A 24267-nucleotide genomic window follows, 5' to 3' on the forward strand; every position below is an offset into this window, starting at 1 on the left:
CAAAAATGATTAATGTTGCAGCGTGTTGTCGATCAAGCCACCGAACGGCCATCTTGCATGCCAAAAAATCGCGTTTTTGGAGCGTTGCGGAGGCTGGCGGCAGCGCACTGATAAAACGATTTCCACTCGTTCGTCCTCATTCTTCATTGAAGTTATTTAAAACCTCGTGTAAGCCGTGGGACTTGCCGTTGAGAATACGTGGCAGTTTTTATGGAAGCGTAGTGCCGCAGGCAAAAGGTACAACTCGTCGAAAGCAAGATTCACCGGTCTCGCGGCGTGATTGAAGCTTTTTTGGCACGCGGAAGCGCTGCATCTCTGTGCTTTCGCACTGTTGGATACCGATCAAGAGTAGACACCGTGTGGATCTGTTTTGCGAGTGCAATATGCGTGAAGCCATATGTGCCTCTAAAGCAGCGTCCAACTTGCCCTTTTTTTTTTTTTTGTTTTGTAAAAATTAGCCGAATTGAGCCAGAAAAGGTATGGAAAGCTGGCAACACGGTGCAGCAGTTTCGCGCCCTTTTTATTGGGTGTTGTAATCGAGGAATCCGAATGATCTTGCACGTTATCCAAATGCAAGGATAACTTTTGAACATAACCCAGGTATTCGTGAGCGCCTGAAGATGAGGGTGAACGGAAACTTGCTGTCGAGCTACCAGCGGCAGACGGTGTGCCTTCTCGGCAGGGTGCTGCAGGTGGGTACTAGATACTGGAACGAAAACGCATGTGCGCCTTCCATTAACTCATCACCAGTGCTTTGAGGCTCGCGCCAACGTTCCTGGTGCTCTGCCGGAACACCGCGAATCAGGGATTCCTGGGAAAGGTGGATTCACAGCGCTTTTCGTTTTGAAGTAAAGAGAAATCTCACAACAGCTATTGGGCAGCGCACAACTGAACGAGCTGGTTTCCAAACAAAAGCTCTCTGGCAGTGGGGGCTCCTTCCTCGACATTTATAATTTACGCGTTGGTTCTTTTCTCCACGCAATGGCAGTCGTAGGAAACAAACGAACAGCCTTTAGCCCCTCAACTCGCAGCCAGAACAAGCGGCCACGTGAACTGGAACCGATTACTGCCACCAATCAGGGATGGGCAGTATTTCAAATACAAGTATTTAAAATATGTATTTAAAATACTTTGTGTATTTTGCATTTGTATTTAATTACAAATTGGGTAATGCATTTGACGTGTGTATTTAAATACTAAAACGTGGGCATTTCAAATACAATTGTAATTAAATACAATTATGTGGGTGAAAATACATCCCTCAAATTTATTGTCACTGTCCAGAGCAGGAAGACGTTCTGCACCGAATGCAGTGTCTCTCAATCAAGCACAAGCGTTTAGTGACTTTGTGATTACGGTGCTAGTCCAGGGCAAGAATAGTGACGAAATCGACGTTCAAAGGCAGACTGGCTAAATTAGTGCCTTTGACAACTTGTCATGCTTTCCAGCCTGATTTCCATCCATATTTTTGCCTGGAACATTCTAAATGTGCAGGTTGTCCAGATTTTCGTAACTGGTGCGAGTTGCAACGATAAAAAATTCTCTGGCTAGTGATGCGCGTCTTGGTCGTCTCGGTTCTTTGTTGGTCTATACCGAAATGTAATCGACAATAAAAACTGCTTGAAGCTCTGTACTTTGTTCACATATTACGTCCAAGCTGATTAATTATTATTAGCTGATTAATTACCCAAGCTGATTAATTATTACGTCCAAGCTGATTCACAGGCAGACTGGCTAAATAAGTGCCTGTGACAACTTGTGATGCTTTCCAGCCTGATTTCTCTCCATATTTTTGCCTGAAACATTCTAAATGCGCGGGTCGTCCAGATTTTTGTAACTGGTGCGAGCTGCACCAGTTACAAAATGCCGATTTTTTTACTCCGATTTTGGGAGTGCAAGTTTTTATTTGTTGCATGCCAGGCGTTAAACTTGCGAGGCACAAGACGAAGTGCCGGTTAACAACTGGATGCGAGGAATTGGAACATTATTGTGCGCTAGGTTGGCCATGGTAGCCTAGCTTGGGCCGACGGCGCATTTGCCTCAGTGTCGAGCGGCGTTCTCTCATTGCAGAGCGAGGTGTCCGGCATGTCCCTGAAGCTGGAGTCCCCCGACAAGCAGGTGGTGCAGGTCATCATGAAGAAGCCGGTGAGTGCACAACCGCCCTCCGGGGAGAGGGGCCTCGGTGCGACAGAGGTCCGGCGGTCGGAGTCGCCGACCAAGAGCAAGGCGGTGCTCGGTCTCGACAGCGTTAGTGGGAGTGCCTCGGAGCGTCTGGGACCTTAGCCCCCCTCTGGAGCCCGCTTCCCCGCATGCCCGTCTAAAATTGGGGTTTTTGCGATGGACAAAACAAATTGGTGACAGTCTAGTGGCTCGGTAAATGTATACTTCGGAATAAATGTTTCAGCCGTAAAGGGTGCGATGGGTATCAATGTCAACCGTTGAGCGAGTTGGTGTGAAATCTTTGAAAACATGGTCGTGCTTAAAGACACGGGCACGCGAGCGAGCGGTGTTCTCCCATTGCTGTGTTGTCTATTCTTTTAACTCCACTAGAGTTTCAGAGGTCCCCTACACTGGCACTCTCTTTTCTCCAAGTAAAAGTAAAACACCTAAAGACAGGTCCAGAAGGTAGATGCTAACAAGACACGGCATAGCAAGTCCAGAACGCCATTGCGGCGTTTCTGGGGCCTTGGGGCACATCTCTGGAGGGAACCGTCTTGGGCCCATCTTTTGAAGAAAAAAAAAACTAAAATTGCATTTGTTACACGGTCTGCCACGTGCAGGGCCGAGAGGGGGCGCTACTCAATACTTCCGGAAGATTTGTGTTTGCTGTTACCTAGAATGTTCAACGCTGAATGTTCAAGATACCGAGTGTAATAGATAAGGAGGCCAGTGCGGCCTTGCCGACTCACTTTCCCGCTAACCAGCTGTCACACCGACACCTCAACGCTCGCTGCAGCTTTTTTCACACTCATTCTTTTGTTTCTGGTGCAAGTTTGCCAATTTATTTTTAGGTTTCCGTTTGTCTATCCCTTTTCATCCACACCTTTGCATATCCCTGATGCCCGAAGGCGCTTCTAACATGCCGCAGATTGAGGAGCCCCTGGAGGGCCTGCTGGAGGTGGTGGGCGAGGTGACCGCCAAGCTGGCCGTTGTCTGCCACAGCTACGTCCTCTTCCCGCCCGGCATGTCGCAGGGCTTCGGTGAGTGTCTCCGAGCCCGGATGTGCACGACCGTTTCAACCCCCGAGGAATGACTTTCTCCAAGTTAACTGCTACTTCAGCCGATCCAAAGCTCCCGTCGATGCGTAACTAGGAGCCAAACACTCGCCCGTGTGCGCATTATAGTCTGCAAGGTTCCAAGGCTTGTTCTGGGGCGGTTCTTTACCTGATCGGTGAGCGGAACGGGGGTTCCTCGAGGTCAGAAAGTCCGAGCTAGAGGATTCGCTCGCGCACTCTCTGTGGCAACCAAGTTTTGCTTTGGACCACTTCAGGAGCCACAAGTCTAGTTTTGTTGCAGTATAAGTAAACCTTGGAGCTGGTAACTCGGGTCAAACTTGGGCTATAACCACAGAGGTGTTTTTCTAAATACAAAAAGATATTGCAATGAAAAAGGATCTCTCCATCCGACGTTCCAGAACCATTTCCACGATGGCGCAATGGCACAGCGCTTCCACGCATGTCTTTCTATTCTCTACTGGTCTGTGCTGTAACCATATCTGCTTTCTGCCTTATAATAGTACTTTATTATGTTTACCACTCTACTCCCCTCTGTAATGCCATTGGCCTTGAGAGTATTCAAATAAATAAAAAGTGTACATCATAAGACGCTCATTTTTCCACCTCTGGCAGGCGAGGATTTTAGACGTGTTCAATAGCCCGCGTAATACGAAAACGAGTTACCAATGAAAAGAGCAGTTCTAAAACCGTACGCAAAACATAGTGTTCATTTTGAACATAGTTTGTTATCCAAAAGCATAAAGAAGGGTTCCCGACAATGTCGCTTAATGCGTAACACGCGCAAAAGAGCCCTTTCTTCGGAGCAAAGTTTTGCACTCGAGTCCATCCAACTTGGCACAAGCTGTTTGAGCGGCCGAGGAGCAACAGGCTGCACACGCCACTCCTTGGCCGGCGCGGGGACGTCTCAACGGGTGGTTTAGCAAGAGACGTCGTCGGTCGATCCTCGGGGGACGGTGGCCCTTGCGAGAGAGAGAGAGTGTGCTGGAAAGACGTTTATTGGCCGGCCGTACGTCTCCCCCCGCCCGCAGACATGGAGACCTACAACCGGCTGGTGGAGCTGATGAACGAGCGCAAGGAGTACTACCCGACCATGGCCAGCTGCTAGGCCCCCCCGGCTCAGTCGATGCGGTCCATGGCCCCGCACTTGCAGCTGCAGCCGGTCACGGGACACTCTGTGTGGTCCCTGCAAGACCAACCAGACGTCGGCACCCATGCCACCTGGCCGCACTCCCTTGCGCGCCCCATTGTTTGTCCTTCTAAAATTAAAGGATTACAAACGCTCCTTTGTCACGAGGCGACACGCCGTGCTTGTGTCGACGCTGGCTGTCGCAAGCGAGTGAACCCTCTGTTACTGTTACAGACTCGTTCTGGAGTTCCAGAAAGAAAGCCGACCTCCGAATAAATGTGCTACTTCTCTAAGACAACAGAGTCCAGAAAAGAAGCTTTCATACGTCCCTCCAAAAAGCGTCGTCGATAATGGCGGTTTCCCAAAGAGCGTTTAGGCGGAGTGCATTTATCGTCCCCGGAAGGAGCTCTCGCACGGTCGGTACGAGGGGCGGCCACCCACCCGAACCAGTCTGCCAGGTGCACGGCGTGTCCCCCGTGGCGGCAGCTCTGGCACCAGGTGAACCAGGTGGACAGTCCGGAGAGCTTCTCCTCCTCGGCGGGGTCCGGTCGCCCCTCGGGGTCTCGAGGGGGCCAGTCCCCGTCCCCCTTCTTCCACAGGCTCCCCGCTGGGGTCCCCATGTTGGTCAGGCACAGGGCGCACCGGGGCAGGGGCTTGCGGCAGCTCGGGCAGCACGACACCTGCGCACGCCGGGCTTTCGTCCCTTCTCGCCGGTCCCCCTTTTCCCACCCGCCATTTTGGACTCGAGTCCACTTGGCCGGTATTTTGCCGAGAATGAGCGCACAAATGATTCTCGTGGCGTCCGATGTGCTTTGTCCTTGGTGCTCCTTCGTTCGTTGGTCCACGTCAACTCGCGTACTGTAGCAGAATGCTCGCGATTTCGGAAGAAAGCGCAGGACGTCGATCGCTCCAGAAGCAAAATAGCAGCGATTACGATGTCGGCCTGCATGCCATATTGCTTCGCCACGGTAGTCTGTTTGCAGTGTACTTCTTTTTCGTTCGCTAGCGGACGACACGCGGCGTTCTTTGCGGACAATGCTTTGTAGCGGACCGACCCCATTCTTAGCTCGTGTTGCTGAATGTACTGTTTGCAAACGACGTCCAAGTTCGCTGCCCAAGAAGCAAGTCGGCTCTAGTGGCGACCGGGGAGTTGACCAGGCAGGACATGCCCGGTGCTCGTGCCCCCTCGTCGCACACCGGAAAGGAAACATCGGAGGAGAAACGAATAAAGTATGGTAGGCCCTCCCCGATACATTTTAGGTCGATGCTCTCCCGGCAGTTGCGTTCACAACCGCCATCGCAACTCCCGCGGGGAGAGTCGCATATATTTTTAACGAAGTAAAAAAACTCAACTGCTCGAAACACGAGCACGGAAGCTCGTGGCCACACCCTACCACAGTTTTTCTCCAGCGTGTGAATAAGAAGACGAAGTTGCATGCACCAATTGTCGCGCGATTGTTTTGCACTTGTATCTCTTCCACTCGACGTTCTGCAGATCAATTGGCCGGTAGCACGAATGACAGTTCCAAAGTAGCGGCCCTACGTCTGCCGCAACGTCGATCTGTCGTGCGCCACCATCGCGTCCAGCCCGCGGTACGTCGTCGTATCAAGAATGACGTGTACATGTAATTTTCGTAATCTGTGCAACACTTTTTTTTTTTTTTTTTTCAATGTGTTTGCAGTTTTTGGGGGGCCACAAAAATAGGGTTTATATTTTGTATTTTTAATATTGAATGTGCGTCTTGATGACCCACAACACTGAATATATTTAGTACACATAGTTTGAATCCCACATGACCATAAAAAAGAGTGAGCGCTACTGAAACTGGCTAACTCGCGAGCAAAAGAAAAAAGAATTTCGAGCCGCAAAATGTGTTCTGTGTAATTACTTGTACAGGTCACGTTCAAATAAAAACTTTGGCGAGCATAAATATCCTGTCGGTGTTCCTTTAACGGTTGTTACGTCCAAAAACCGCCCCTTGCCGTGGCCACCCTCTTTTAACATCTGATTGCATTCTAAGAGTCGTTTTCTGCGAAAAAATGGAAATGAAAAAATTCTAAAAAGCGTTACCAAAAGAAAAAATGTCCGCCGACATTTGAACACGTACAATAGTTTTTCGAAGCCACAAAAACTTGCAACAAATAAATAGTGGTGCCGGAGTTGCTCCCTGCCTTATCTATTCACCCTTAGGTTTGCATATCTGTAGCCCGGAGTGCACTCTCTAAGACCAGAGTTCGTCGCTAGCAAAGCACTCCCCATCGCGAAAATGCCAACTGGTACCGGCCCAATGCCCTTTGTCGGACCAATATTAGCGGCGTTAGGTGCGAGTCATAGCAAGAGGGCACCGCCCTATTTCGTGCCCCGCCTCGCGCGACGCCTGCGATTGGGTGACGGTGCGAAACAATAAGAAAATCAAAAGCGTGTGGGGGCACGCTCATGGCGGGCGGCAGAGAGCTCGCTAACGACGAAACACCAGCCATATGCCCACAAAAACATGATTGCTTGTCGCATTTTTTTTTATTGAGGTCCTCCGCCAACCCGTCGACAAAGTCGTACCCCCGCAATATCGATCGTCCCCATAAAGATGGGAGTCCCCACATTACAGCACCAACGCAGGATACAATCGGGTCGCCTCCGCGAGGATTCTCAAGACGGCGACTTTCGGGACGACGGGGGACATCGGAAAAAAAGCCGTACCTTGGTCTTGTTGAGGGTGGGTGCGCCCAGATGGGGCCGCGGGGGGGCCCTGCCCTGCGCCCCAAGGGGCAGGTACGGGGTGGCTGCCAGGCCACAGAAGTTGCAGCTCACCACAACCTGCGGGGGAGGCACGCTCGACGCGTGCTGCCGCACCCACTGGCAGTCGAACTGGCACCTGCACGGGGAGGCCCCAAGGGTCACGCTTTCCTCCAAGTGCGTTGCAGGAGGACGCTACGGTGCCCGGAACGTGCTTTCCACCAGTGCGTTCCCCGCCCGTGCGTCTGAAGCAGTCCCAAAGCGGCAGCGAATTGCGTCGTGGGAGCCTGCGCATCGGACGTTGCAATCCCGGCAGCCGGTCGTAGAAACGCTGCCAAAAGGGGCAGACACAAGGGTCACCGCCCATCGTGTTGTCTTACATCTACTTTGGTTTGGTTTCCGCCGAGAGTCCGGCTGCAGAACGGGCGTCTGCCACCTCTGCCGTCGGGATAGCAGCGGGCAACAACGTAAGCTTTTACTACGTCCTCGGGCGGTGATCAAGGGACCACGTTTGAGGACGTAATAAACACACCGATCGGAGACACTTCACAAGCACCGTGGCAGCACTTCCGAGGACAAGATTCTGCCCGGGCGGGCATGTCAACGGCTCTTGGTCGTGTTTCAAAATTTACTCAGTCTCGCTCCGGAGTAAAGGTACTTAGGTGCCGGATGCCAAAAACCTATTCGCGTTGGGTGCCATTTTATCTGCAACTTGCGAGAGAAACTGGGATCTGGCCCGGTGAGATTTGGAATGTGGCCGGCGCGGGGAACCAGAGTTACGCTGCTCCTCCCACAGTATGTCGTTCTATGTTAACAAGTATCCCGTACTACCCGAGAGACTCACCCATTTTAACTGTTTTCTTACGCGTGCGACAGGAAAATTTCCCAAAGAAGCTTAGAAAAATGCGGCAAGCCTGTCTCCACCCGAGCCCCGTTTTTTTTTTGTTTTTTTTTTTTGTCTGGCCACGTCTGCAGAAATTAAGATCACACTCTATCCGGAGACCTTATTTGATCTAAGCTAGCTGGCTTGAATTCTCTTTGTCTCTTTCATTCTCTTTGTCACTAGTGCATGCCTCGGCGTAAAAGAACTACACGACCATACCTCGAGCATTGTGTCATTTGTACTTGCAATATGGGCGGTTCCCATGGAGGCAAGAACAATGTTGTTGCCCACATCCAATCGCAAAAGCACATCGGCCAATGTTTCAACCAAGAGGAATGACGGCAGCTAGTGCAATTCTTTTAAAAATGGGACGGTGAAAACAACATTTTCTTTGCAGAGTGCTCGTTTATTCGTATTTCTACTAGAACACAACTTCTTTTTTTGCCGCCGCCGACCACGTGGGTTTGCCGCTCCCAAGACGTTTCCCACTTCGGATTCTGACTTTTTTGAAAATGGCAAGAGTGTATAGCTTAGATAGGTGCTGAAGATGCGCGAGAGCGAAACTTCCAAAAACTCCTTTTGGGACATAACGCTCCGGGAAGGGGTGGCTTCAGCTGCGCTTTGAAATTCATTTTCTGCAGCCTCCATGCACCAAATTGAAAAATAATTTCGATATTCGTGACCCTGGAGGCCAAATGAAGACTATTTACTAAATGTTTTTACTCAAATACAGAACCACTTGGTTCCCTTTAAGCTCAGTTGTATGGCATTCTACGCCATAGGTATTAAACTTGGTCTGTGATTAAAGGAAAGACGAAACAAGTTTTCAAGTTGTTCTTTCTAAGCTTTAATACTCGACTCGAACGCGAAATTAGAAATCACGTGTTCGTGATGTGCTGAGGCACCGGAGGCAATAACCCCGAGCTTCGACCGTGCTTTTTAGGCGCACCATGGAACTTATCATTCTCAAGAGAAAATAAGTGCAGTCTCGGCACTCATAGGCCACGAACATGACTTCAAATACTCGTTGACAGATCGATCGCTGACGAGTGTATACTTCCGAGCTAAGCGGCGCTCGCGTCCAATGCGTGAACTGGGTTTGGCTGATGTGCTCGGGCACTGTGGATGCATCAGAGTGACAAGGCAGGGAGCTTTCGAACGAAAGAAGGTTTAAAATAGTCCGCTATATTTTCAAATTGTCTTGTCGAAAATTGGGTTTTAGCTTTTCTACACTCATGCGCTAGTTTTATTTTGGCGCACTAAACAATATGCGATTAGTAAAGGCTTAGGAAATCTCCCCGATTTTGTTTCTCTGAACCTGGCAGGCGTGCCATAGAAACCGTCTCGAAAAACATCCCGCGACGACATGCGGTGCACACGAGAGGGCGCCGGCGTTCTTTTGAGCCGCCCGCGAGGAATTGGAGGTATTCGACCTTCGAGATGTGCCGCAAACTGAACGAAGTGTGGGAGCGGCAGTAAGGAAGAGTTTGAGAGGAATCGGAAAAAAAGGGGGTCGTTCGTTCAAGAGCTCTCCGACTACGCCCTGCATACAACCGAACCAAAGGTGGGGCTCTCCCGCATTGCCTCAACACCTGCAACCATTGATCCAAACCCGTCCCAAGCGTGCCAAACCAGATGAAGGTCACGCCAAAAAAAGCCAGACGGCATCCATTGAGGCGAGTCGACTCTGCCACTCCTCAGCGTGCAACTTTCACGTCGGAGGGAGAAATTGCCGGGAGTTCTCCACATGCCCAGCGACCGTGTGGCGAGCAGTCTTCGGGCGAGCAAAAGGGGGCCCTCACCGCTGCTGCCAGAGGCGCCACTGGTCCAGCAGGTGGCGGTAGTGGTCCACCCAGAGCTGTGCCCGGGGGGAGACGCTCAGGACACTGGGGTGGCTCTGCAGGGCCACCAGGCTGGCCGTCTGCACGTCCCCCGTGCGGTCCAGGTAGCGCTGCACCAGCTCCACTCCGTCCTCCCCAAGGCCCGTGAGCAGCACTGCGTCAAGGTTGCCTTCTGCCACCAGGCTGTTGGTCAAGTCCCCGATGTACTGCGTCAGCTAAACGGAGGAGGAAACGTTGAAAACGCCAGAAGCTACCCCTCCCGGAAGACCCACCTTGGAGTCTGGCAGGTGCAGGCAGGCGAAGGCCACCCGGTCCTCCACGGCCATGTCGCACTCGTACTGCGAGTGGACCCGGTCAAAGAGGCAGGGGTTGAAAATGGGGGAACAGGGGGGGCTCACCAGCAGCTGGCGGTAGGAGTCGTCCTGGGCCGTGAGGAAAGCAAACAGGGCCTGCAGGTAGGGCTCGCTCAGGGACAGGCGCAGCGAGTGCCACACCTCCCGCCAGGCTTCCCGGGTCTCTTTGGAGTAGCCCGACAGGGCCAGGGCCACCAGCCCCACGCTGCTGCCTGCACCGCAGCCAGGGGTGTCAGACCGGCCACCCCCGGAGGGCAGCACCCCACCTCACCTTTGCCCGTCGTGGCGGCGTCCCTGAGCACGGCCACGGCCTCCTTCAGCCGCAGGTTGAACATGTGGATGGCTGCCTTGCGCGCGTAGTTGGCCTCCTTCTCCAGCCTGGGCAGACGAAGCGGCCGCTCGGTCTCTGCCTCGAGTGCAGTGCCCCCTTTCGAGATTGTCGGAAAGTTTGGGATGTTTTCGACCGACCTTCGACGCCGCCGAGACGCACTTGCTCGGCTCCGCTCAATTTGCCCACAATACGACACTGGTCGCAGGGCACCAAAGGGAGCGCTTCGTGCGGGAGAGTGCACCTCCGACGCTTCGTTTACGGATGATTCTACCGGCTTCCGAAAAGAAGAGAGACTATGGTTCTTACGTGCACGAGACTCGTTTTTTTAACCTAATTAAGAAAGTATACATTTTTAAACGGGGATCGTAATCCTTGGTTGTGGGGCGGTTTTGAAGAGGGGCGTCACAGACAAATTTGGCGGGCAGTGCTTCCGCGGGAACCTGGTTTAATCCGGAAACTCTACGGCCGTGGATTGTTTCTTTGCGGGAACTTGGCGGCAAAGCCCAAGCATAGTTTTTGCTTATGGGGTTTGAACTCGTTAGAAGCAATGCTTCGAGAAACGAAGGAATCGAAAGCATGTGGGCAGATCAGAACACCGAGCTCCGATTGGAGTGGGTAGACCTAAAGCTAGCTGCTTTCGTATCCACTGCACTCTAAGAATGCCGGCATTTGTCTTTCACATTCAAACATGTGCGACCAGAGCAGTTAAGACAAAGGCCGCGAGCTTTAGGTCTACCCACTAATCATTACAACCAGAGTTTGGTGTTCCGAAGTCCCCGCTCGCTCTCGTCTCCCGCTATTCGTCAGTTTCTCGGTGCATTTGATCCTACTGCAAAGTATCCAAATTTTGCATCGACCCCTGGAGCTTCGACTAGAGGACTACCTTAAACTGGGGCCTCCGGGGAGGACTCCACATTCACATCTTTCTCTGCGAGTCGATGGGACGTACGGGGACAAACGTGGGCATTAACTCCGTGATGGAGTTCCCCTGGAGCAACAAACGGAAACGATTGACACGGACCGATCTTGAGCACGTGCAGCATGCGCACTAAGGTGCCTTCGTAAGACTCCTAGTGCTCGAAAAATAAGCATGTGTGACCGCGGGCCTGCCCAAGAAACGTGCTCGAGTGTGCTCGCTCGAGCGTAACTGGAGCGTTTACCTGCGGGCAGCGTCCGACAGGGCGCTGCGAAAGGATGCACCCACCTCCTGTGGAAGATGTTCCCAGGCAGGCCGTCGTGCTTTGCCTTCCAGCCGCACAGCCACAGCACACGCTCCCTGCAGCCCAAGGCAAGGGGTCACAGCCTACCTCGCCACCGCCCCTGCACTTTCTCATTCCAGAATGAGCCAGTAATTATGAACGAGTCCCCCACCCGACCAAACTTTGCAGCAGGGTGCGAGGAACGGAGGGGCTTGCCGGAAAAACAGCCACCCGCGCGAAACGGGACGAAATTTCCCTTTAAGTACTTTTAGCAACATATTTTAGTGTTCTGCACGGTGACGCGCCATTTAGACGTACCATGGATGCAGTGTACGGGCCATCCTTCTGTTTACTTTTTTCTCCCCGCCTTTTTTCGGCACTGAGATGTCTGCAACGGGCATACTTTTTCTCCACACTTCTTCCAACCAATGGGAAGCTCCCGAAACAACTTTTACACCAACATCACTATGCCTACCTCGAATAAACATTAAAAAAATGCAAGAAAGCACCGTCTGTGAACTGGCATATGCAAGCAGAGGAAACTATCTTGAACCAGAAATGGGTCTCGTGAGGCAACTATTGCATTAGTTTATTTTCTTTCGGAGAAAGTACACCTTGTTGCATACTATGTGGTCTATCCGGGCAGTTCTTGATGAAAGTTATTCTTTTAGAGTTCCCTCTAAAGAGCAGAAAAAGGCACAGCACAAGAAGATTTTGGTCTTGCCTCCTTGGCGTGGCACCGGCAAACAACCAAAGGGCCCGTAATTGGCGAAACGGTAGAGAGCCCAGACAGGGAACGAGCGAAACCACGAAGAGCGTCCGCATTTGGCAGACGCCCTTTGTGGTGGATGCCTCCGGGGCGAATCGAGTGCCAGAGCAGAGGAAAGGCAGAGGTGCTCGCAGACAACTGGCGCCCCTTCCCGCAGCCCATACTGCAGACGGAGACGCTCCAAAACCTGGGCCCGAGGCAATCGACCCCAAAGCTCCTCCGCTTTGGGTATAGCAGGGTGCAAACGGAGAAGAGGGTGGCTCACCGCTCCCTGCTGTGGTAGGTGGGGCCCAGGGGGCCCCGGGAGGGGCCCTCCAGGCTCGAGGGGTCTGGTCCCAGCAGGGCCCTTACCCCGGCACACTCCCCGCGCCTGCCCCGCATGCCGGACTCCTCCAAGGAGCGCACCAGTGGGCCTTGGTCAAGGAAGAAAACGGCCCACGGGGTTCCGCCGTCTTGTTGCCCGTGGAGAGCGATTGACGACGGTTACCGTTTCAAGATGCAATTTGAAGTGGCGGCATCGGAAAGCCCGAGCAATATCGTATCGCTCCATCACGGACCTTTTTAACATTCCCGGAGGACGGAAAAGCATATCCCGTAACTCTGGGCCCCCGGCACCGAGACCGCCCAAGCATAGCTTATTTGGTGGCTCGAGCATGCACAGGCTTCAACCGGCGCGTGGGAGCCCGCCTCTTTCCCAACCGCGCCACATTATAGAGCATGTATTTGCATTAGGCCTTTTTCGTCACCCTTTCACAATATCTAAAAAGGCCAACGAATGAACCGACGGAACGGGAACAAAAGTAGGACCCAGAATTGGAATCCCACCTCCGCCACACTTGGTCTTCCGGCGACTTTCCGACCTTGATTCCAGCTCAGCTGTTACGGTTTGTGCTCGTCCGCGCATTCCAACAATTCCCGTTTGTCGGAGCCTCGGTCGGCGGGAAGGAAACGATTGCAGCCCTCGGAAGGCCCTCCGAACGGCGCCCAGACCGACCGCCATGCAAGGATATGCTCAAGCCAGGACCAGATGCCCCGCAGGTGGCCGTCGCCGTCGCACAGCTCCGCGTTGCGCCACAGGTCTTCCGGCTGCGGGAGAAGGTGACCCCGGTGGCCGTTAGCAGACCGCACGCACAGGCCGCTCTCGAGCCTCGGGAAGGGGTCCTCCAAGAAATGCCCGGGCAGCTGCGGGAACGCTCTGGGCTCGCGAGATCGAGGCCTCGCGGGTCGTGACCACCACCTGACACGGGTGGACTACGTCTCCATCCCACGAATAAAGTTGGTCCGTGCATGACGCAGAGTTCCGACTTTATTTGTGGCACAGATGTGAGTCGAGCGCGTAAATCTGTAATCGCGCATACTTTACGTTTCCCACAACGTCAAACGCTTCCCTGATCTACCAAAGCTCTTTCAAATCTTTGCGAAACTTCTAATCGCACAATACGGGCAGACGACGGGTTATCCACGCGCTTTCCGCCGTCGGCACCAAGAAATTGTCTCTCACCGCCCGAGTTTCCTCTCGACACGGCAATAAAGTGTCAAACTCGCAGTTTCGGGGGTCCGACTCTCGTCAGGGCGTGTTCGGAATTTCATTCTCCTTATCGCTATTTCCGCTCAAACGTGCATTCTTCTGTACCGACTCATCCTCCGAAATTCACGACGGGCAATTTTGTTGCACTTCTTTAGAAGATCCCGGAAGGGGCGTCGGAGAAGGACGCCCACCTCGAGGCCGTAGTTGAGCAGGGCCCTCCTGCGGATGCGCACGGCCGTGTCGTCCAGGCAGTCGTAACCCCGGTCCCGGTCGCCCCAGCAGTGGGCCAGCTTCTTGCCTCGCATCCAGATCAGCTCGCACGAGGGGGACCAGTTCTGCGAGGGGAAAGAGAGGCACTCTTCGTCTGGCGTGGGGCAGAGCTGCACTTACCAGGGTGATCCTGTCCAAGACGGTGTAGTCCCGGGCCGCGCTGTCGGGGGTCACCGCCAGCATGCGGTTCTCGTGCTGCGGGTGCCAGCAGAAGGAGCTCAGCACCGCCCCCGGGTAAGCTGCACGGGCAGACGTGAGGGCTCGCTCCGGGGCGTCTGGGACGGGCTCACTCACGCTGCACGCTGCGCTCCACCAGAGTGGGCTCCAGGTCCTCTGCCGGCGACTGCTGCACGTCGTACAGCTTCACCACGCCGCTGTCCCGCGTCAGCACCCCCATCAGGTGTGACCTGCAAGATGGCCGTCCTCACCGGGGAGGCCCCGCGCTCTGACGCCGGCATTTGGGCACCCTTCTCTAAGCAGGCCGGCAGCCAGCGCTCTTCCTCGTTTCGCCCGTCCTTCTCTAAGGCCGGGAGATCTGCCGTCCGACGGGCGCACAACCGAGAAACAGTGCTCGGAGCTGTCCTACGCCAAACATTTGCTGCTGCCATCGCAAACCACTTGGCGACGGACGACCCGAAAGTGCTTACTGTCCTTTAGTTCCTTTGGTCTTGCACATGTGCACGTGCTGTGTTTTCTGGTTAATAGTACTCCAAGCCAGTCGTAGAAACCGACTCCGAAACTGCTCGACATGGCTCCCTGGTCAAATGCCACCTCCCTCGAGAACCTTCTTTCGGTCCACTTGCCTGCAGTCGAAGATTGCTATTCCTTGCTCCTCGTGGTACGAACACCGCATAATGCAGCTACGGCTCTTGCGCAAGTTCTTACCACCTTCCACGAAAGATTGTGTCGGTCGCGACGAGGCTACAACCACAGTCCCGCAAAACAGCCGTGATTCCGGCGGCTTGCTCGACTCGAGTGCGCAATTCGGCCAGCGGCATTTTGGCAGCACGGGGCCATGCACCTTGTCGCATATTTTGCGCAATGCCAACCGAGCGGCAGCTACGAGGTTGCAACGCACATTTGCCATAAAACTCCTTGAGAAAGAACGGAAAATTCACAAAAAGCATCTCGACAACGGGATGTGAAAGAGGGCCTTGCGACTCCCGCAACCTGCAAAAACTTTCCCCCAGAGAACTCTGGGCGCTTACCTCGTGGGGGACCAGGCAATCTTCACGATTTGTCCGTTCTCCGTCTGGGTGGTCACCTGTTCTGGCGAGTCAAAGAGCAGCTAGGCCGAGTGGCATGACAGAGAGCTCACAGCGAGCAAGAAGGATACGGGCTTCTCGAAATTCCTCACGTCCCAGAGGACCAGCTGGTTCTGAAACAGACGAGAGATTCACCCCCAACGTTGCAGCTCTCAACCCCCGCAACCCCCGTCTCCCTTCAACGCCGGCAATCCGATCAAGAATGCCAAGGAGCTTATGTCAACCAGTACCCCGCAGTGTATCGCCCAAATCCCAAATCTAGAGCCCGTCGCAGTTGTTTGTTGCTTCGTACGGGTATTCGGGTAGCCGAGAAAGGTTTTTCGACCGAACGCACGGCCCGCAATGACGCTTCGTGTCTTCACGTTTCGGGCAGCGCTCCCGGCCGGTTGCTCCGTGCACCTGCCGGGGAACAAGGCAAGCAAGGGCTCCTCCGGCGCTCCTTCGGTTGCTGAGCGACGCCGTCATTTTCGTCGTACTACTCACGCTTGTCGGGAAGAGTACAGCTTTAAGAGAGGGTGTCCCCCACGAGTACCCTTACCCACATGAGTTTCCCGCATCCAACGTAGTTTACCCCCCTTCAAACTTTTTGGGAAGTCTGTCCGTTAAATCCTCCATTCCAACTTGTCTTTTCATTGCTCAAAAAAACAAGACCTACCAGTTACTTTACGCTTCACTCGAAATCCTTTCCGACGCAACGCCGGGCAGGCATAGACTTGTAGTTTTGGTCGCGGTCAAAACCCCATTCGCCAAATGGCTCGCGGCCGTGCGCACCCACCGCATGGAAGGAGGCGATGCGGTGCTCCGAGAAGGGGTCCACGCACACACCACCGCTCGCCTTGGTCGTGGTGCCGCTGCTGCGTGACGAGTCTGCGCCAGAGGTTGGGGCCATGCCCGGTGCGGGCGGGGCGCTCACCTCTCGTGTCGAAGATCTTTAGGTGCTTATTGTTCATGCCACACACGAAGCTCCGGGGCTGGTGGAAAAACCAGCTGAAGGACTGCGTCGACTCCGAGAAGCCTGCGTGGATGCCCGGAGTGCTTTCTCGATTGCTCACGCGACGCTCCAGAAGCACCCACCGAGCTCTGTCTGTCCTGGCAGGTGGTTCAGGTCCCAGACCAGGATGCAGTGGTCCCCCTTGTGCTTGTCCAGGCCCGCGGCCAGCTGCGAGGGGACGTGGACACTCTCCAGGCGGCTCCCAAAGACGCCGGTCCAGGCGACCGTGCCGCTCTCCAATTCCCATCTTCTAAACGTTTTGTCGCTTCGTTGGAAGCTCACTGATTCCGAGCACAACTCCTAAAAGTTTTCCGGAGGCACCGCCATTCCCGTCCCGAGGACCCACACCAAAATTGGCGACGGCTCTCTCTCCATTTCCAGGCGATTAATTTTTTAGAGCTTCATATTTCTCGCTCGCATCGCCGCTCTATTATTTTTAGCAGTGTCTACACTCGTTATGATTAATCTTTTCCGTTGATATTCGCGTATGTGCGTGTATATATTGTATTCTGCTTTGTACTCTCACAGCTTACCTTTAGAACAATGTGTCGCAGATCTTTGCCTACATCACGAACTACCACTGTCACAAGCTCCTAACTGCATCTTGCTACACAATTGTCTCATCGCCGTGACAACTCTCGCAACTTTAAACACATATCTGGTTCCACTGGTGATTTTAATCAATCATTTTTGCCACTCATTATCGCTAACTAGAAAAATCACTCTCGCGTCAATTAGCGACCCAAGGTTTCTAGAAAGTCTATTATTCCGCATTTTGTTAGATGCAATTAGACTTGACATACGCATTCTCCTTTATGTTAGGCTTTTGCGTGTTGTTTCTCGTTCTCTCGTTCATTTTCTTATCACATTCATAGTTCTCTCACTGGCGCTTTGTTTTCTTTGGGACTGCACCTTAGTGCTACTTTAGGCTTACTCACAAAAATGCAAATCTTACCGTTTTTTTGTTTTTTTTTCGTTTTTAAAGTTTTTAGTTATTCAGCGTCGTTACGTTTGCCATCCCGCTCCTTACGCAATTCCCTCCAAACGAGGCTCTTAAGGAAGAAAAAAATTATACGAACGAAAGAGGTTGGGGATAGCTCATCCCTACGGAGCTAAGACAACCTTTGCCATGGTGCATGTTCGTGGCACGTCTCCGCCCTTTACTCAATTTTGTCGATACACTTCTCGCCAAGATTGACCGCTCAGTCGTCCCTGGCGGGCCGGGAGAGTGCCGTTGTGGGTTGGTGCAGGCACGGCACGGTCCAACTCACCAGGCTGAACTCGACGGGGTTCCAGGCCACCACGTTGCAGCGCCGTGGTTGCTTGGGTGCTGCCGGTGGAGAACAGACAGAGAACAGGCACTCACTATCGAGGGACGCCTGAAACTCTTTCCTGCCATCCGCAACTTTTACGCCGTTTGTTGCCGTAGGAAGTGGGCAATACGGGACAAAGCGGGAAACGCTCCCATCTTGGTGGCGTCTCGACGCCGAAGTAGAATCAAGGACGCACATTTACATTACTAGTGTAAGTTTACCACGCTCATTGGTATTTACCGACACCTATGCCAAATATAAATTCACCGAGCCTGCGCAAAAAAGCGTCGCCAGGCGTATGACCAACCAATCTGATACCTCGCACCGGCCAATCTCATTGTGTGGCACAGATAACATTGGAAAATATTACAGTGTAGAAAATGTTCTTTGAGCATTTCTTTAAACTAAAATATTTCGTTAGATACGGCAGCAGTTCCCGAGATTTCGAGAATCGGCACGGTCGTCCCGGTCCACGCGAGTGGTACTTAATCGTCTCCTTTAAATTACAGACCTATCTCTTTCACTTCTGTACCTTCGAAAATACTTAAGCGCATAATCCACAAGCAACCCATCTTGACTCCATTTCATTTTTAATGAGGCACAATGTGGCTTCCGTAGAAATTTATCTCGTGAAACACGGCTTCGTCTCACTAATGACCTTTATTAATCTTCACTCCAGTTTTCCTACCAGTGCTACATTTCTTGAGTTTGCTAAAGCCTTTGACAAAATGTTGCATAACTGACTGCTCCTAAAACTTGTGTCATTAGACCCTGACATACTCTCCTGGATTCAACCTTTTCTCTTGCAACGTCGTCGGTAATGCTAACGACACTTCGTCTGGTTTAGCTCCCGTAACGCCTGGTGTGCCTCGGGGAACAGTTCTAGGTCCCCTTCTCTTTCTCATCTACATCAACCATCCACTTCGAGTATCTTCATCAATGTGCTTGTTTGCAGACGACTGTATAGTTCGTCGTAAAATAACATCCTCCCACGATACCACAGCGCTATAAAATGACCTTGACTCCATGAACAGCTGTCGTAATATTTGGCAAATGTCCGTCAACGTTAACAAATGCGCTTCTCTCGCTCCTCTAGAACAAACTAACAGATATAAAAGTGTTCCCCTAAGCCTTTCTTGGGATACGTAGTCAGTAATGTGTTCTGCCAACTGAAGCTTGGGTTACCCTTGTCGTAACCTCTCAACTTAGAACGGCTCCATTTCTTTGCTTCAATCTAACTTAGAATACCTACTCGTCTTCAATTTGGTGCCATAAGCTTTCTACATTGACAGACAGGTCAGTTTAAAGCCACCCGTTTCATTCAATCCGATTATTTATGTTTTGCCAGTGTTTCCCTACTCTCAACCCGGCGAAAAAATTTTCGTCTTTGCCTTCCGCACAAAGTCCTCTAGTCGCCGCCAGCTAAATCAGCGTCCTCTCTCCACCAAACTATTCTTCGGCAAGATTAGATCATTATAACAAAATAACCCGGCTGCTATGTTTTCCTACGGCACACCAAAACGCTCTTCTCCCCGACGCAACTGTGGACTGGAATGACCCTTCCGAAAACATTGCTAGTGTCGAGGGCCTCATCAGATTTTGGGAAGCCATTTTCAACATTGTGATTTAACATCCAATCCCCTCTCTAATGCCTCGTGACCCCGAGGGTATTGTACATAAATAAATAAATAAATAATTAATGAAAGAATCGAGTCCAATGTAGACATTGCTTTGGCATAACCCCGGACGACACGAAATTGGAAGGATGCAATCGTTATGTCGCATGCACGTGCACTTAAGTTTGGTGCGTTGCTTTTTCGCGCAATTTAGTAGAGATCCAGAAATTCATGCAATATCCAACCGCCAAATCGTTGGACGAACAAGCGTCGAAACCAGAGACCTTGACTACGGGTGGAGAGGCACCGGCCAACGCGTGCCGGCCGAGCTCCGAGCGAGCAAACCGAGCCAACGAGGAAGAGAAGAATGCAAGCGCACTCTCGGACTCACCAAACTCCTTGCCGACCCAGTCCGTGTCGTTGAAGGACCTTCCAAAGCTGCAACCAACCAACCCAAGGTGTGAGGTCCCGGCATCCAGAAAAATATTGCCACTACGGAAACCCACGGTGCAATCTTTGACTGCCCATTGTAATTTCTCAGGTTAGGTGCTTTGGGTGAATTATCGTAGGCAAGCAGTATGACATGAATTAGAGTCTTGCATCAATCGAGTTTCGGTCGGCGAGCATTTCGGCGACTCGCCCTTGTGAAGTGATACAAGTGTTCTGTTTCGGGACACGTGCACTGCAGGTTAAAATGTGCCCGCCGGTGCCTATTCCAACTCCAGCAATCGAGTTTTAAGACTGTCACGAGTGTGAGCCTCCAAAAGACAACTTCGGATTTCACTATACTGGAAAGACAGGTAGGTGAGTGTCTAACATTATTTCCGCGAAAATGTAAAAAGAAAAAATATGGCCCCGACCAATTGACTGCTCTACATTGGATCATCCTTTTGTTATTCGTGGTTTCTTGCATGTCAGCGCTACAAAGCTGACACTAAGTCTGACTTCGGTTGGGCCATTACCGCTTTGCTTCGACTACTGGCTACCTCAGACTAGCGCAATAAATAGAAGAGCACGCTCTATACTGCGGGGTTTCAACAGTGTTGTGCTCCGCTGTTTTTCATGATTTTGCCCATTACACGATTAGGAGTGCCATCCATACTAAATGGCTAAATTAAGTACCGATTAAATCTCGGCGAAATAAAAACAGCCTTTTTTACGGCAAAGCGAGCGAGAAATAATTGTCAAACACCACAAAGTCAATCAATAACCAGAGGACCCTGTTATAGCAGAAATGGTAACAACGTTCACAGCCTACGGGAAAGCAATGCCTAGGAACAGAACGTCAAACTCGCTCGCGGTGGTGCCGGGGGATCGAAGACACCTTCCTTTTTGCACGAACAACCAATCACGACGCAGGAAGGAATGCACAAAGAATCAAACTCTCGCGCACTCACAGACCGTCGAGCACAAGGAGAGCCAGACGTTTTCTTTGTGTTTACCTCATCTTAAGAACGTACACCGTGGGTGTCACAGTCGCATCTTGCACAGTGAGCTGCCGGATTACCTAGAGCTCAAAACTGCTTGCAAGCATTCGAAACAACTTACATTTTTCCAACGTCGTGGAAAAGGCAAAACTGAAAAATCGCGGCCACTTTTCGTTCTAACATTGAAGCACAAAACCTGCTTCGGAGAGCCTTCTATCGACCCACCTCGAAAAGAGACCGCATTACGTGCCATATTCCTGTGCCACGGTTTGTATGCATTGAATTGTCTAGAACCGAAATAAACCAGTTCCCAACAAACAATAATCCGGCAGCCGAAATATGATAACTTGAACCCCAAAAAACGGAAACAAAATCGATTTTGTAGTTTAACGGTTGTCGTCCGGGGGCGAAGGCCTGGAATGGGTTTCCAACCGGCGCATTTAGCACATCCTCAAAATGATCCCTCGATTTCTGCCCCACGACATTGCAGTAGTGTATGCTGGCGTCGCAGTGGCGGTACTGAACGTGCTGCTGCAGGATACTCTTCAGCTCGTCCACGGAAGTTTTGACAGCCACGAATTGGGACCCGACGCTCCCTCCTACTTTTTGCATCGTCGTGCCAACCTCCCACAACGAGCCCCCTTCTGCGACGTCATCGCCCAAGCTCCGAGACCGTTTCTCAGCCCGAGAAGTGCCCAGAGGAGACGTACCCGGCAAGGCTGACTTTCCCGTCATCCTGCCCCACGGCGAGCAGCAGCTGGGAGTTGGGGTTGAGGTAGCAGGAGAAGCACTGCGGCAAGAACGGGAGACCCTGAGCGGGCCGGGCGCATTAGCGGGCACCCGACAGCTTACCCTGAGGAACTGGAAGTCGGCGCACGTGGAGAGCAGCGCCGCGCCGGGAAGTACGTCTCGACCTGCGAGGCCATGTCCGTGAGACAGCGCTTTTCTCTGCACAATATAAGCTTTCTACTGGTACGCACCAGCCTCCCGCGTCGGGGCATCTCCAGCGGCCACCTCGTACAGCCGCAGGTCCCCGCCCACCAGCAGGAACCTGGGGGAAGTGAGCGTTCCTCGTACATCCTTGCGGGGGGCTCTCACCTGCTCAGCGGTAGGGTTTTTGTTGGTGCTAGAGCTTCCGAGCGAGCTGCGCTCCGTTCCCGGATATCCTCGGTTTTGGCGCCTTAGTGCGGAGCGGGCGCAATCGGCTATCGTTGCGACTCGAAAATGTCACTTCCAGACCTTTAAAGGGATGCTGAACCGAAATCTGGATAAAGCACGGCGGCAAAAGCATGCAACGGGATGCTAGAAACACCAAAACATCACTCATACAACGATATATCGAACGGATGACCGTATTTTTCAAAAAAGGAGGTGCATTTGACAGATATGTTCATGTCTTGTTTCTCCGAGAAGGAGAGGGAACGGCCTCACGTTTTTTACGCCTCGCCGCCTTGAGGGGGCAAAACGAAGAAAGGGGGAAACAAGATATCTTGATGTCACGCTCCTCGTCAACCTCATTCAATCTCAACCTTTTTTTTCCAAAAATATGGCTGTCGCTTCGAGATATCGCCTTACAAGTAATGTTGTAGGGATTGTAGCAATGCCGCCTACAGCTTCTGCATTGTTTTCTGAAATCCAGATTTCGGTTCACCATCCCTTTAAGGGGTATTCACAGGGGTAGAAGTCCCTGCCTTTGCTCCTTGGGATGCGGATCACGCGGTAACGACGTCACGCCCTTGCAGGCGCCGACATAGTTGTCCCGGGGGAATGGGCGAGCTATTCCTCGGGCTGCACAAACTGTCCCCGCCTCGGCGGGGGATATCTTCGCAGTTGGCGGTATTTTGTTCACGTGTCTGCCAACTTTACAGATTTTGCTCTACGGGATATGAAGACATGTGGGGGAACCACCCTACTTGGCAGATTATTTTTGGGTGAGATGCAGTCAATGCAAAGGGGAACAAAAAGGAGGCAGATTGGGAGTGCTAGTGAAAGGACAGGGCTGGGAAAGGGTGAGGGATAGCTGCAGAGAACACATGTGGTTAAAGGGTAATATTGGAGGTTTAGACACACTGATAGGAGTTCTCTATCTGAAAACGGGAACCTATTCAAAAGAAAATGCACAGCACTTGACCTGTATTTCCAAAGATGATGGAGAAACTGGCACTCACTGGGGAATAATTATCTAGGGAGACGTGAATGCACACTTGCCACGGTAGGAAGGAAACCTGTACTCCGGAGTCGGATCGAGTAACTTTTGGAACGCATCAATAGAGATCAGGGCTCCGAAGCGTGGCTCACTCTGGCTGCTCGGGGTCTCACGAAGACTCACCTGTCGGGGTGGGCGGGGCACCAGGCGACGTCAACGCGCGGACTGGCCATCGTCCGCGGCCGGCACGGGGACTGCGCGGAGGTTGATCACCGGGCCACGCCGGACACGCTGCTCGGTGGCTGTGCGGCACCTGCGTTGGCTTCAGTCGCCAACAAGCAAAACGACACGCTGTGCTTTTGGGGGGATCAGAGGCTCGTGTACTTTGCGTAGGAAATATTGGGGGAGGGGGACGGGGTAGGAATTCGAGCTGTTTAGTACAGCCCATGACAGCGGCTGCGTTTTCTCCCGAGAGGCAACGGCACTGCCCTCGACGCACGAGCGCCATCCATACATAGTCGGCAGTGCCACTGCAGACAATAGGCACAGCCGACGACCTGAAAACATAAGCGACTAGGCGACAGAACTTGCTCGAGTTTCTCGACTCCCCCAACAACCACCGGGTACGCGTTCAATCGCGTTTAACCGTTTCAACTTACAGGCTGTGGTGAGATAAAAGTCTACACACCGATGGTTTCCGAATGCAGGAACACCGAAGCTTTGACAGCTCGGGCGGTTCGGGTCTTCGTTTTCCGACAACGACGATCACACAACGCCGAAGCTGGCCGACGACCCCCTCTCTACAAACAGTACAATCGCGGCGAATGACGCGGATTGGATTGGATTATGGGCATTTAATCCTTCACGAAATAAATATAAAAAACGCGCACATCGTTTCAAACTATTATCTCTTCTTTTTTTTGTCTACGGCTTTTATAAATTTAGTCTACTGCGCAAAATGTGTTCGCTCTTCGCGCTAAGATGCCGCTTGATAGTTTTGTCCGTCCGGTCCTCGGCTGCGCGGCAGCCTCTTTTCGACCGGCGGCGGCGTGGCGGTCGTTTTGCGTCGACGGCGGTGGCGTCGGCGGCGGCGTCCGGTTGGTTTTGGTCAAGGAGGTTAGAAGTACTAGGAGGGGGCACGGTGCAATATTGGTGAAGCCTAGTCATAAAAAGTTTAAACGATTCTGTGCCCAGCGTGACCGCAGATCTCTCTGGCGATTGGTGCGCGTGACATGTCAC

At 52.4% G+C, this 24267-nt stretch overlaps 2 protein-coding genes across 3 annotated transcripts; one reads left to right on the plus strand and one right to left on the minus strand.

Moving 5' to 3' along the window:
• The first annotated feature begins 420 nt into the window (after window positions 1-420).
• Window positions 421-4660, plus strand: LOC8051838 (replication protein A 14 kDa subunit). Its single transcript, XM_029977181.4, has 4 exons — window positions 421-692; window positions 2071-2145; window positions 3089-3200; window positions 4265-4660. The coding sequence occupies exons 1-4, from the start codon at window positions 621-623 to the stop codon at window positions 4339-4341; spliced, it is 336 nt and encodes a 111-aa protein (XP_029833041.1). The 5' UTR covers window positions 421-620; the 3' UTR covers window positions 4342-4660.
• LOC115332710 (GATOR complex protein MIOS) lies at window positions 4216-23852 on the minus strand. 2 transcript variants are annotated; one of them, XM_040205607.2, is made up of 25 exons: window positions 23717-23852; window positions 23212-23350; window positions 21863-21933; window positions 21735-21796; window positions 21593-21672; window positions 19847-19893; window positions 17798-17856; window positions 16610-16694; window positions 16449-16550; window positions 16311-16402; window positions 15607-15648; window positions 15479-15534; window positions 14565-14677; window positions 14391-14509; window positions 14192-14335; window positions 13483-13558; window positions 12738-12879; window positions 11709-11780; window positions 10445-10551; window positions 10219-10385; window positions 10093-10158; window positions 9782-10035; window positions 7061-7235; window positions 4804-5042; window positions 4216-4419 (listed from the first exon to the last, which is right to left on the minus strand). In XM_040205607.2, exons 2-25 carry the CDS (start codon window positions 23259-23261, stop codon window positions 4353-4355), a joined length of 2487 nt encoding a protein of 828 aa, XP_040061541.1. In that variant the 5' UTR covers window positions 23262-23350; window positions 23717-23852; the 3' UTR covers window positions 4216-4352. The 2 variants fall into 2 exon arrangements, with proteins under 2 accessions (XP_040061541.1, XP_040355093.1); XM_040499159.2 differs by having other exon boundaries at window positions 23688-23851.
• Between the last annotated feature and the right edge of the window lie 415 nt (window positions 23853-24267).

The sequence above is a fragment of the Ixodes scapularis genome, unplaced genomic scaffold, assembly GCF_016920785.2.
Source record: "Ixodes scapularis isolate PalLabHiFi unplaced genomic scaffold, ASM1692078v2 PGA_scaffold5__190_contigs__length_132052651, whole genome shotgun sequence".
Classification (NCBI taxonomy): Eukaryota; Metazoa; Arthropoda; class Arachnida; order Ixodida; family Ixodidae; genus Ixodes; species Ixodes scapularis.

Excerpts from the sequence above, each read along its gene's own strand:
- LOC115332710 (XM_040205607.2), bottom strand. The coding sequence starts at position 23,261 with ATGGCCAGTCCGCGCGTTGACGTCGCCTGGTGCCCCGCCCACCCCGAC. Across the intron at positions 13,559-14,191 it reads TGCTCAACTACGGCCTCGAG|CCGGAAGACCTGTGGCGCAA; the intron begins GTGGGCGTCCTT and ends CTTCTCCCGCAG. Across the intron at positions 10,386-10,444 it reads CGCCGCCACGACGGGCAAAG|GCAGCAGCGTGGGGCTGGTG; the intron begins GTGAGGTGGGGT and ends GCTGCGGTGCAG.
- LOC8051838 (XM_029977181.4), top strand. The coding sequence starts at position 621 with ATGAGGGTGAACGGAAACTTGCTGTCGAGCTACCAGCGGCAGACGGTG. Across the intron at positions 2,146-3,088 it reads AGGTCATCATGAAGAAGCCG|ATTGAGGAGCCCCTGGAGGG; the intron begins GTGAGTGCACAA and ends AACATGCCGCAG. Across the intron at positions 3,201-4,264 it reads CGGCATGTCGCAGGGCTTCG|ACATGGAGACCTACAACCGG; the intron begins GTGAGTGTCTCC and ends CCCCGCCCGCAG.